This window comes from Sardina pilchardus, chromosome 24, assembly GCF_963854185.1.
Source record: "Sardina pilchardus chromosome 24, fSarPil1.1, whole genome shotgun sequence".
Taxonomy (NCBI): domain Eukaryota; kingdom Metazoa; phylum Chordata; class Actinopteri; order Clupeiformes; family Clupeidae; genus Sardina; species Sardina pilchardus.
Genome location: NC_085017.1, coordinates 25,667,132 through 25,680,506, shown reverse-complemented (window position 1 = coordinate 25,680,506; position 13,375 = coordinate 25,667,132). Strand labels below are relative to the sequence as shown.

The following is a 13,375-nucleotide window of genomic DNA, read 5'->3' as shown; positions in this document are numbered from 1 at the left end:
GCCTTTTGGTGGTTCTTGGGAAACGTGAACCTGTCAGCCCAGCTGTGGAGAGACAGCTGGTGGATGGAGCTGGGAAGGGTGGGGGACCTACCATCTCCGAAGACATTCCATGACAAACCCACCCATGCGCAATACATTGTTTCAAGATTTTATTTAAGAATTAGTTTTCTTTCGTTTAATTTGAACGTCACTTCTTTTGGGTAGGCGATAAACTATACGAACCTTCAGTCCACCGTGAAACTAATGCTGCTGTTTTCATTTTCGCTAGCATCTGGCTAACTGGATACCTGCTAACAACAAACGCCTTAAGTAAAATGTCTACGTTGTTTCGTCTCACCTGCTGAAGAATCTGTAATGTCTTAAGATGTCAGAGTGATGCCAAAATATTTTAGATGCCTTATTTTAAATATCCGTCTGTAATACATTTGTTAGTGTTCTATTTGACTGAGCAACCTGCTCGACGTCAAGGCCTCATATGGAAGCAGGGAGCTTGCGTGAGAATCCACCGGGTTCTAGAGTGACCGAGTCGGCGGACTGGAGAGAGGAGACCCCGGGTGAGGAGGCAGGGGAAAGGGACGAAGACCTGAAAGACAGAGGTGGAGATGGGGGGAACGAGAAAAATGGCGATGAAGTGGAGGGTGACTGTGCGGTTAGCAGTGCTCCTGAAAAAGAGAAGTCTATGGAGGAGGAAACAGAGAAGTATGAGGAAGAACTGGATCCAAGAATCCAGGTGAGATAACCAACATCTAGTAAACGATATCTAGTAACAATGTAAGCTTTCCAACCAAGAACAATGGTAATACAGTGGTATTCTGTACTGTACATTCCGTTGGTTTAAAGTTACAGTATGGAAAGTGACGCATTTAATGTGACAACCACCCAGTGGTTTTCGCGATGTGATATTTGTATGATTAATTGTTGATGCACAGATCGTCAGCAGCAGCTAACGTTACTGTGCTGAGGTGTTGAAATGTTTGTTATACTGGTGGGCCTTTTCGTCGCTGCAGGAAGAGCTGGAGCATCTAAACCAGGCCAGTGATGAGATTAATCGACTGGAGCTGCAATTGGATGTGAGTAAGAACAGTATTTGAACAGAGATGTCAAGCGGGGTAACTTGATGTTTTTCATATTCCAATCTGATTAGTAGGTCTATTTGATCAATGGTGTCAAACGAGGTCAGGTTGGAGACGTCTACTGGGTACTAGTGTGTTTGGAGGGGAATAAGAGGGTGTTAAAATGGAAATAACATCATAATGATGGTTCATCTGTATGCTGGAAATGAATATTGTTAGAGCTGCTGCAAAATGAGGGGTAATTGCTTCAGAATGTACCACTTTGAGATATTTTGTTGGAATGGATCTTTTCACTCCTTTTTGTTTCATTTTCTGTCTGTACCACCCCCTTCGTCATAGCTATGTGGTTTGCTCATTCAATCAGGAAGCACGGTCCAGCTACAGACGGATCCTGACAGACTCAGCTAGGAAGCTCAATGCTCAGGGCTCACAGCTGGGGACCTGTATCGAGAAGGCCAGGCCATACTATGAGGCTCGCAGGCTTGCTAAAGAGGTGTGTGTGTGTGTGTGTGTGTACAGTGTGTGTGTGTGTGTGTGTGTGTGTGTGTGTGTGTGTGTGTGTGTGTGTGTTTTACGTCTGTCTCCTCAGTGTATTCTCATGTAGTCCCCATTTTTGTAATCACACTCGCCCTGTTTCCTCATTACTCAGTATGGCATGGCACCCAACTATCCATTTTACATTTTCTCATTTTCATTGTATGCGAGTATACGTACAGTATCTACAAACACCGTTAATGGGAAATGGGTTTTAATCTGTTGTTTTGTGTGTCATGCCACTGTGATTGATGGTCGTGTTTTGAGGTGAACTGTGCTTAGCCATGCAATGCCTGGCTGTGTAGTGATTGGTTGCGTGTTGTCCTCAGGCACAGCAGGAGACCCAGAAGGCCGCTCTGCGCTATGAGCGGGCGGTCTCGATGCACACGGCGGCGCGAGAGATGGTGTATGTGGCAGAGCAGGGTCTCTTAGCCGATAAAAACACCCTGGATCCCACCTGGCAGGAGATGCTCAATCATGCTACTTCCAAGGTACACACACACACACACACACACACACACACACACACACACAAACAAGAGGGAGAACCAGAGTACTAGTCTACCCCAGTCAACTAACAGAGAATCTGCTCACTCCACTTAGCTCACTATTTAAAGCTTGTGTCAGTGTTATACAAAATTGTCAATCCTCTCCACACATGTCAGTGTGTATCTAGTTTAGTGTCACCTCTAGGTATCGAAGGGTAGATAAGGGACTTTTATGAGGTTGTTGCTAAACCTGTTCTACCACTCTGTTGGTATTGGTGGAACACAATGTTATCACAGATCGAAAGATATGATTGGTCTCACAAGGCTGTTGTATTCAGTCTACAATACAACCAACTTCATTAAAGCTACTTATTATGAAGCAACCAACAGATGAAAGTATTACAGGCCTGTACAGACAAATTGTGATTTTTGAATATGTATGTTTTTTGTTTTTTTTAACATGATGAAACCGTTTTAGGGTGTTTTTCTTTGACTTTTTATTAGATGAAATTTGTCATGCCTGCCACATTTTATGTAGAAGGAAGCAACAAAAATAGCGATGAAAAACTGGAGAGTGAATGGTTCAAATCAGGATGCCCTACTTCCCCAAGGCAATAACTGACAATAACTGCACAGTCATAGAGCACAATAGTATGCAATGGTAGCCCATGTCTACGCGTGTTGTTGTTGTGTCTAGAATTGTGATGCTGTATTTGTTTAATACAACTTAGAAAATTCATATAGGGCCTTTTAAAATGTTTACTCGTACCCTCGTTCCCTCTACGGTCTCTTGTGCAGGGGGGTTTTATGTGATTAGTTTTAGCTGGAGTCTCTAGTAGCCTCTGAGGGACTGTGTGTGTGCAGCGGTGGGAGGGGTGTTTTCCGATGAGCGGCGATGTTTAGCGGTTTCTATGGCGCCGGCAGGTGAACGAGGCGGAGGAGGAGCGGCTGCGGAGCGAGCGCGAGCACCAGCGCGTCACCCAGCTGTGCCAGGAGGCCGAGCAGCGCGTGCAGACGCTCCAGAAGGCCCTGAAGAGGGTCATCGTCAAGTCCAAACCCTACTTTGAGCTCAAGGCCCAGTTCAACCACATCCTAGAGGTGAGACACACACACACACACACACACACACACACACACACACACACACACACACACACACACATACACACACACACACACACACACACACACACACACACACACACACACACACACACACACACACACATACACATACACACACACACACACACACACACACACACACACACACACACACACACACACACACACACACACACACACACACACATACACACACACACACACACACACACACACACACACACACACAACACACACACACACACACACACGTATGGCCCAATTGTATTCTATGTTGTCTTAACTGCATACTGAAGATGAGAAAATGTAGTCAAACAATGAAGTTGGACAAGTGATGGTTATTAAAGTAAGCAAATTAAATAGTTTGAAATGAAATACTTTTGTCTTTCTGTTGTTTTGTGGTAAGGCATGCATAACAAACTGTTATCATGATCATATAGAGTCTGAATACATATTTACTATTTTTTATTTTTCATATCAGTTGGGTGATTAGTAAGGTAAGTCACCCTCTACTGTTCTCTGGCATGTTGACTTTTAAAAGTGTTGCCAGCTGGTTAAACAGCAGATTACTAATCAATACAACCAGGGGATAGTGTGCAGTTTTGTCCAGGACTCAGACATGCCCCTCTGATTGGTTAGAAGAATACATGAGCTTAAACTGTAAACATCAAAATTTAGAAATGAATGTGTGGCAGATTTTGTTTGTTGTTTGTTGTCAATATTATATTTAGTAGGGATGGTGGGACAATATATAATTATTTTTGCGATACGTTATCAATACACTGCCACCAAATATTGATATATTTAATAATTATACTACTTAACTATATATTTATTAAATTCATGCTTAAACATATACCTAAACATGTCTACACTTGAACACTGAAATATGCATTTTAAAAAGGAAATCTGATTTATTGAGAACTATATTTTTGCAAATTTAAAAAAATATTTAGATTTTTAAGAGGCATTAAGCTAAAACTAAGCTAAAAGCACTTTTTACACTGTTTCAAATCCGTTTTTAAATGCAGTGAATAAATACATAATTCCAGCTTTTTTGCCTTTTTTCTTCTTTATTTACACAGATATCGTTATCTATCGTATCGTAGATTAATCTTTTGCAAGTATTGCAGAATTTCTGAATTTTGATATTATTATCATGGCCAAATTATCTTATCTTATGTTTCCCAGCCCTAATATTTAGTGGGATTTCATTGTAACGAAAGTTGCATTTCAATTTAATTCAACAACAGCGACTAGCTTGATGGAGATAGAACGGAAAACCGAAGACCAGGTCTCATATTATAAAAACAGTTGTATCAGAACATCCTCAGGTTGCAGAGGTTCTCCGCTTTGAGAAGGAAATGGAGAAGATGAATAAAAGCATGGAGTTTTTAACATGTCTAACCTCACATCCAAATAATGATGTTTTGATCTTGAGATCGTCCTTCAAATAATGATTTACATTGTAGATTATTTTGAGACATTTTGTGAATCTGCTTTGTCATCACAGAATGCTGAATCTAAATCTAAATGCTCATAGCGCATGATCATGTGAAGATTGCTCATTAACACTTTTGGTGTCTCGCAGTTTACGTAGATAGATTTGATGCTACTCTGTCTCACTGTACCTGATGTATTTGCATGTGTGTGTGTGTGTGTGTGTGTGTGTGCCCGTGTACGGACACACTCTGTTGTAGGAGCACAAGTCCAAGGTGGTGCAGCTGGAGGAGCGCGTGGCCAAGGTCAAGACCCGCTACTCGGTGGCGCTGCGCAACCTGGAGCAGATCAGCGAGCAGATCCACGCCCAGAGGGGCCGCGTGCGCGCCGCCCGGCAGAACGTCCGCAGCTGCCAGGGCCGCAGCTCTCCGGTCGGCGCCGAGTCGGAGAAGGAGGAAGTGGTGGTCCAGGCCGGCGCCTACGGCGGCGTCGTCGGCGCGGGCCTGACCAACAGCGAGTGGGCCGACTCGGAGAAGACCCGCCAGTGGGTGGAGCGGCACCGCGAGAGCGGCTGGGGCCAGCAGGAGAAGGCGGGCTCGGACTCCATGTCCGTCATCAGCCTGCAGACCATCGCGTCCGACCTGGAGAAGTGCGACAGCGTGGAGCACCTGGGCGAGCTGAGCGACGTGGGGAGCCTGCTGGGGGAAGACCTGGAGAGGGAGAGAGCCATGATGGAGATGGAGAGGGAGAGGCAGAGGGAGAGGGAGAAGGAGAGGGGGGCGGCGGCGAAGGAGGAGAGGCCCGTGGCCAAGGAGGGGGGGCTGGCGGTGGGGCGGGGGCCGGGGGTGGAGCGGGGGCCAGTCGGAGCTGAGAGGCAGCAGAGTTTTGTCAAGCAACACCACAGGAGCGTAAGCCTGTAAGAACACAGCACAGGCACACACAGAACAACACACTCTCTCTCTCACACACACACACACACACAAACACACACTCGCACTCTCACACTCACAAACACACTCACAAACACACCACAGGAGCATCAGACCACAAGGATTCACACATCCCACACAAACAGATGTGTCGATACTACTACCAAACAAAATACACATCCGCTCACACAACTCGTTTTGAAGAACAGTAGCCAGTATCTGCCACTTCCTAGTGGAGGAAGTGATTTTATCCTCAGCTCTCTGCTCAACGCTGCTCACTTGCATGCTGATGAACACACACACTCTCCACATAAACCCTCATTTTTACCATCAAATCTGAACAAAGCTGTGTGTGTGTGAGTCAACCGTATCTGTATGGACAGAGGTGCAGCATGATCATATGAATAGAAACAGATCCCCACTGACAAGATTCTCTTAACCCCTCACCACTGGATCACACACACACACACACACACACACACACACACAGTCACACACACATGCCTATTAGACGCCTATTAAAAAACGCACTTTAAGATGTGAGAGGAATGTGAATCCCTGAGGGATTTGAAGTCCTTCCTCTCCGAGCCAGTTTCATATTCCACACCAATATCAGTGTTTGAGAAGGGTGGGGGGAGGAGGCGCTTTCTCGCAGACAGGAAGGCGGAAAAGAATACAGCAGAAAGGTCAGGTTGCTCTAAAAGGTCGCTGTGATCGTCCCATCATTGGAAACAGACACCATCGCGCATCCCGAAGCCGCTCATAGGAAGAGCAGCGTCAAGCCCACCAACCCCGCCAGTCCTCTCCCCTGTTCCAGTGTCTTCTCACTGCAACACTAATGCAGCACTTTATGCAGGAAGACTGAAGGTGACTCTTGCGAGGCTTGTCTGATTTAAACACACGCCCAGGCGAACACTGACTGACACACACACACACACACATACACTTGGGCGTGTGTGTTTTTTGTTTTTTTTTGGCAGTGTGCATGATGCTGACACAATTCTACTTGACTGGATGCTGTGCACACGCACTCGTTTCATAAACACAAATACATAAACACGCGCACACACACACACTCTCTATAGCCGTAAGATGCCGATGATCAAAAGATCTGCCAGAGACGGATGATGTCATGGTTCTGCTGCCTACGCAGTAATCCCAGCAGTCCTGAATCATCTCGCTGGAGCCCCGAGACTACTGACGTTAATGTGCTGTTTTTGGTCGGACGTGAGCGGGTTCTTTGATTTATTCTTTTTTTTTGTCTGTGTTTATTCTGTGTACTCTGCTGGAGTCAGAGAGAGAGAGAGGAGACGATTTGTCGTTTTTCGTGGACACCGAATGTTTTACTGTCTAGGAGGCGCGAGCTGGACCCCTCTTATCCCCCTTTTTTTTATCCCGACTTTATGTCCGTCTCACTGCTCTCTTCGTCCACTCTCTGGTCATCTCTCTTTACCACCTCTCCTCCCCTCCTTCATCCTCACTCCATCCTCATTAGCAACCAATCACCAGTTCTTCTCTTCCTTCGAGTGCCACAGTGACTCTGGCCTGAGGTTAATGGTCTAGTTGTGGCTGGCTTGTGATGGCTGTCTTACCACAAGTCTTATTAACTGATGAAGTACCATAGTACGCACACTCTCCTCTTCTCTCTCTGCAGTGATTATCTTGACTTTGACGCTTTTGACAAGAGCTGCTTGTTAGGTCACTGGCCGCTGTGACTGACTCGTCTTTTAGATCAGCGGTTTGGCTGTCTTAAACCCGCTGGAGAAGTGGCCCTTAATTCCTGATGCGGGATTAGCCTGATCCTCCCACCTCATGTCCTCCCATCTGCTTCAGTGGCTCCTTGTGTCTGTGCACTCTGCTGCCCTTTTCCGACTGTCTGCATCGTCACCCCCCCCTCGTGATCCCAATAGCCTTCTCACACTGAACACATCCTAGCAACCCTCCTACTGTCTATATTACTAACCGCCTCACACTCGACAGCCCCCCCCCCAGTTGTGCATACTGCTTGCCTCTGCCCCAGTGTTCTGTACATACGCCCCTGCTGTACATACCTATCTGTGTGTTGGCCGTGCAGGTGATGTATCATAACGCTGAACAATGCTGACTGACCGGTAACTTATTAAGGATGTAATTTATTGAATAACAGATGATTAAAACTTTTATTGAACAACCCCACTCTGGCCTCACGGGTTATCCTTTCCCCACACGTTTGTTTAACGGCAATGAGAAAAAACTACCAGGCAGGTTCCCCAGGACGGTGGTTAATGGAGCAAGGCTTGTAACGGTCTGCAGGGAAACAAATGCTCGAGACTTTGTCTTGCAGACTTCTTGTATGAGGGCAAGGAACACGCCTACGTACACACACACACACACACACACACACACGGGAGCAAATAATGACGACTAAGCAGCAGCGTGGGTGTAAGGAGCAGCGATGGAACATCAGGGTGGAGATTACGATAGCAATTTCAGCCAGAGAGAGGAGCGGGTCAGGGGCCGGGTCGGGGTGCTGGCGGATGGGGAAGAGTGTGATGGATGAAGTCTTTTTCGGAGAACCGGACTGGATGAGGTGAGAGATACGCTGCTCGGCGACGGCAAGTGAGAGACAGATTCAATTAGGAGGGACAGAGAGGGTGGCGAGAGGAGGTAAAGACTATCAGACTGGTCATCGGCGAAAAGAGGCCGAGGAAAGGGAGACTTCCCACCTGGCCTCAGCTATTTAAATAAAGATATAGACCTCAATGTAAGCCCTGAAGGCAGGAGGGGGGGTACAGTATGAGAGAGACCAGGAGATGATTGAGGGCAGAGGGAATAGGTGGAGAAAAAAAGATGTGTGAACTGCAGCAGAATTGAACAATGGCGCTAAGGAGAGTAAGTGTTGATAGACAGTGATTACATCCAAGGCCAGTGATGGGCAGTTAATAAAAGCCAGAGGAAGAGAGAGGTAGAGAGGAGAGGAGCCTGACAGGCAGCCAGACTGAACAGAGAGAGATGGAGGGACTTGACGGGCTTTTGTTCAGTTGCAGACAGCAATTTTCCACCTCGGATAGTGATTTCTTGCTGTGTGATTATCGTATGTTCTGTGGAGGGCGTAACAGAAGGAGACAAGAGACGGACGAAATAAGTGGACATGTTTAGTGTGCCGCCTCATGCCTGGTCCAGGCTTCTGAACACACACACGTACGCTGTCCAAGGCCGAGGGCTCGGTGGCGTTCCTCTCATCCTGTGCTCTCTGTGCAGCGGGGGCCCCTCCTGTGACGGAGGCGTGCCGTCAGCAGCGCTGACAGCCCAGGCCTGTTTTGGTGATTGATGTGAGTGAATATGCAGCAGAGCAGGGAAATGGGGATAAACCAGATTACCCAGCGGGCTTCGAGACAACATGAGAGGAGAGAAGAGCACTGCAGAGGTTACGTCAAGAATTTTTTTTTTTCCCCTTCTTGTTTGAGAGATTTAAGGACTGTGCATTAGCAGCTGGTTTTCTTATCATCATAAAGATTAATTTAATAGTTGTAATTACTATGCATATGCACATTTTTGGATAAGTAGGTCTACATGACAGTGAAACATGAGGCCAGCATGCTGTTTCTGAGTCTAATAACAATAACACATCTTGACTGCCAGATGAAAGGCTAATACAAAAAGAAATAGATTTGCAACCAATATGACAGGTGGAGGTAGAGATACAGATAGTCGGCCATCATAGCATCTACAGGTGTCCATTGTAACAATTGCTACACTGGCAACAATACTAATGACCCCAGGCCAGTCAGCCAGTCAGTCAGCCAGTCCAAACGGCTTCGGGCACGCTTGGTCAGCCCCAGCAGAGCTGACAGCTCAAGTGCCATGAACATGCTGTTAGATCTGTTGTTCGGCGCCACACGGATTGAGATATCAGTAGCAGCTGAGAGGGAGTCTTCACTCAGCGAGAGTCATGAGAAGGATGTCTGTTCAAGCGCGCCACCGACAGACCGCATATGGAGAACAACCTGACACAATTACTTAGAAATACCAGATGAAAATCTGTCTTATCTGCTCTCATACAAATGGATTGCACCCACACACTTCCTCATACATACAGAACTGAGTACACAGGCCCTCTCCCACAGGGCAGGAGATATTTGTCAAAACAGTCATCCGAATGGATGTAGAGCTGGGAAAACACCACATTTTTTTCTGAAAATGTTTGAAAATGTAGAGGTGTAATATTCATGGTATGCTTTTATATAGTGCAAAAAATAAATGTTCCAAATAGGCCTACTTACACTTTCATAATCATTATACAGTAATTATACCATAATGAATCCACGATTTAAAATATTCATTCAAACAAAAAGTTTGGCAATAAGTTTGAAAATAGTAAATGTATAGTCATGTATTGTGGATCATTACATTTCAGCTCTACGCAGAAGTAATATCTACTTGTCATCTGTTTGTTCTTGAGGAATGTTACTCTCACCATTATGGAAATGGCTGGAAGTTGAACATGAACATGACAAAAAACTTGAACATAACAAATGTCTGCAGAGTCAGATTGAATCTCTAGGGGTCCTTCAAGGCCCTGTGACCGGCACACTATTTTCCCAGAAAATTAACTTGCCTTCAGGGGAAATAGGCTAGGCCTACTACATATTTTTCATTACAAGAATGGTGGCTGTTGATGTTGCATATTATGGCAGGCCACGATAGGCAAGTATAAGTTTTGTCATGGAAAAAAATTAGAAACTGACGTTGGGTATGGTGATGTAATAGGCCTACTTGATGGATTGTACTTTAGTACTTTCATTGTGTGGCTGTATTTATTTTATAATCCCTTCTATGGGCCGTTTGCTCATCTAATTGAAGGGTTGATTTTCAAATATTCATTTCCTTGTGGCTGTCAACCTCCGTGAAATGTATCCATTCATTTCCATGCGCAGTGGCTCACTCCCCTGCCTTTGGCCTGAACTCCGTTTCAGCCAGCATGACTCATCCACTCGCTTCCCCTGCAAAGCCTGCAGTGATGGGATTCTGTGTGCCGCTTACCATGGATGGCTTTTGCACGCAAACCGCTGAAATAATGAATAATAAAAGGGATAATCCCGCAGTGACAACAGAAGTCCGGCAGCGGTGATCCTTGTCTCCCCTCTAATGGAATTTCAACGAGAAGCGACAACAGCGTCAGGTCGCAGCAGAAATAAGTATATTAGGCTACACTCGAAGCGTGAGTACATACATCAACCTGACAACACACAAGAGGGGAGAAAAGAGAAAAAACTGGTTTCCATTGGTTGCGCTCAGCAAGCCATCCGAGCGGCAGAGGGGTGGGCGGGGGTGGTGGTCTGTACTATTTATCTAGGATATGCGCGCACCATCTGTCTCTCCGGCAGCCAATCAGCACTCTAATTCCCACCATTCTCTCGTCGGCGTCCTCGTGGATTGTATCGTAAGCGAGACCAGGCTACTGCAGATGAGAGCGAGCTCGGGCGAGAGCGCTGTGGAAGAGTTAACGTTGCGTCTCGCCCCTGTGACGTCGTGAGTGAGTGAGGGACTGATGGGAGAGCTAGAAGGAAGGAAGGAAGGGAGAGGGAGGTGTACCGTTTGTCGTTGTCGTCGTCCGTGTGTAGATGCTGTGTATTTTTAATCGTACCATTATCTGACAACATTTATGTTGCATTTTTCTATGCTTCAGGGTTCAAAAATATAGCACAAGTGGACTGTACGAATTATTAGCATTAAGCACAGTATTATCAAAGCACCGCTACCGAGAGTTGTTATTTATTTTTCGTTGCTAGTCGTAGCCATTGGGAAATGGGATTTTCATGGGCGTTTGGAGTGTGTGAGTATAATCGTGAGCTGCTGGTAGAATGTGTGTTTTAGGCTTTTCACTGACAGCGACCGATGAAATGCAACTTGGAGACGCTTTTCGTTTCCCCGCGAGCTCCATGTTGTAAATGTGATAGCAGTGATTTTCGATCGAGCAATACATTGACCGAGGCACAACTGTATTCTCAGCATATAAAAATTGCACAACTTTGTCTGTTCGGCTATAATCTTATGACTGTTATTGGCCTATTGAGTCGCGGTTTCGATTATACGTTTGGTTTCCAGAACAATCTTTTGATATTTATAAATAGGCACGCGACCATTATCACGCAATATTAATAATTTTATTACACATGAAGATTGTCGGATCTCGACATTAATAATATCTGCAAGCAATTTAAACATAGATCCTTGTTGTGGTCACACGCACGCGAGTACACGTTCACGTACACACATACACCAGCCTCTCCACTGAAGAGGACCTCTACTGAGTGGCGTCCCGCGGAGAGCCCGAGCAGCGCGGTAAGTGTGTGTGTGTGTGTGTGTGTGTGTGTGTGTGTGTGTGTGTGTGTGTGTGTGTGTGTGTGTGTGTGTGTGTGTGTGTGTTACCTGTCTGAAGTCCTGTTGTCCATCACCGACTCTCTCATGCTCTCAGTGTGTGTGAGTGGAACTCTGTGTGCTCTGGTGGGCTCGTGCTGCGTGTGTGAGTGTAGCCCTGCGTGATGTGCCGCGCGCAAGCTGTGTGTTTGTGTGTGTTGGATGTGGACTAGGATGTTTCTGCACCTTAGCGTTTACACGCATCTAGTCCACGGATGGCATAGTCAGTTGGAGCCCCGTGCCTTCCTGTCTTGGCACTCCTCCCGCCACAGGACAGCTCTGTCACAGCCTATTGATCGATGAAGGGGCGACGGAAGGAGCAGGAATGTGCGACCGTGAGAGACCGGAGAGGATGTCATACCGCGCTAGGCGGCCAGTCTTCCTCATTAACAGATGTCAGTGGTCCCCACCCTCCCACCCACCTAGCTTCATGCAAACATGCGAAAGCCCGCGGTGTGCAGAGGCTCTAGTGATAATACCCGGACCTGCTCTTTAATCTACCCGGGGAGTCCCCTGTGGAGCCTGGATTCCCGCTACGAGTCCGTGTGCCCCTGTCCAGGGTGCTGAAACCGTCCACACTATACCAATGCCGGGAGAACCATGTGGCAAGTCAATCTGTGCATGAGAGACACACATGAGAATGCTTATGAGTTGTTAAGGTTATTGTGCTTTTATATTATTGGAAGTAGCTAGTATTGAAGGTATAGAGGAGCGTGTGAGGTATTTTTGTGTGTATATAGTCTTAATATCTCTGGAAGTTTGTGGATGCATGCATCTTTGTATTTATGGCGTAGTTTTTCACGGAAATCACACTTCATGGGTCTATGAGCATGATTTGTGGGTGATAGATGTGTGTACGTAGAAGTGTGTGTGATGTATGCACGGAGGTTGTTTTTGAAGTGTGTATGCGGTTTTTGCAGGTGTACATGTGGATAATTAGCTTCTCTGTGGTGATGCATCGTGTTTATTCATCAGCAAGCCACACCCCCAGGGAGAAAAGAGTGAGCTTACTAACGAACTCTCTTAATTAGGGCAATCAGAAGTAATGGCTTTCCGCTGAGTCTGTATGCTGTGCTGACTGTGCATTATGTATGTGGCCCTGATGAAGACACACACACACACTAGACACAAATAGATAAACAGAAAAGAGAGAAAATGGTCTCACACCAACACTAGCAGTATTTCTGAAAAGTAGCGCTCTCCATGAGTGGCACAAGAGTGCTGTGTATGTGCCAGAGTGGTCACATGATCATAGTGTGTGTGTGTGTTCATGTGACTGGCTGCATTATCTCGCCACCATATATCTTGCCTGTGGGGCAGAGTTAGATGCACAAGTGTGTGTTTGTGTGTGTGTGTGTGTGTGTGTGTGTGTGTGTGTGTGTGTGTG

The 13,375-nt window shown here is 46.2% G+C and overlaps 2 protein-coding genes across 2 annotated transcripts in view; both read left to right on the top strand.

Moving 5' to 3' along the window:
* Positions 1-5: 5 nt before the first annotated feature.
* sh3bp5lb (SH3-binding domain protein 5-like, b) lies at positions 6-5,580 on the top strand. Its single transcript, XM_062528977.1, has 6 exons — positions 6-730; positions 1,008-1,070; positions 1,438-1,566; positions 1,937-2,098; positions 3,020-3,193; positions 4,921-5,580. Exons 1-6 carry the CDS (start codon positions 476-478, stop codon positions 5,578-5,580), a joined length of 1,443 nt encoding a protein of 480 aa, XP_062384961.1. The 5' UTR covers positions 6-475.
* Positions 5,581-11,659: 6,079 nt separating this feature from the next.
* The window catches only part of gabbr1b (gamma-aminobutyric acid (GABA) B receptor, 1b), a 102,223-nt gene continuing 100,507 nt past the window's right edge, over positions 11,660-13,375 (top strand). The window contains exon 1 of the mRNA XM_062529994.1: positions 11,660-11,913. The gene's annotated coding sequence lies outside the window, so the exon portion shown is untranslated. The remainder of the gene's footprint in view (positions 11,914-13,375) is intronic.

What these genes read in the sequence shown, in the direction of transcription:
- sh3bp5lb (XM_062528977.1), top strand. Translation starts at nt 476, where the DNA reads ATGGAAGCAGGGAGCTTGCGTGAGAATCCACCGGGTTCTAGAGTGACC. An exon ending in AACTGGATCCAAGAATCCAG is followed by an intron (nt 731 to 1,007) that starts GTGAGATAACCA and finishes TCGTCGCTGCAG; the next exon opens with GAAGAGCTGGAGCATCTAAA. An exon ending in CTCGCAGGCTTGCTAAAGAG is followed by an intron (nt 1,567 to 1,936) that starts GTGTGTGTGTGT and finishes TGTTGTCCTCAG; the next exon opens with GCACAGCAGGAGACCCAGAA.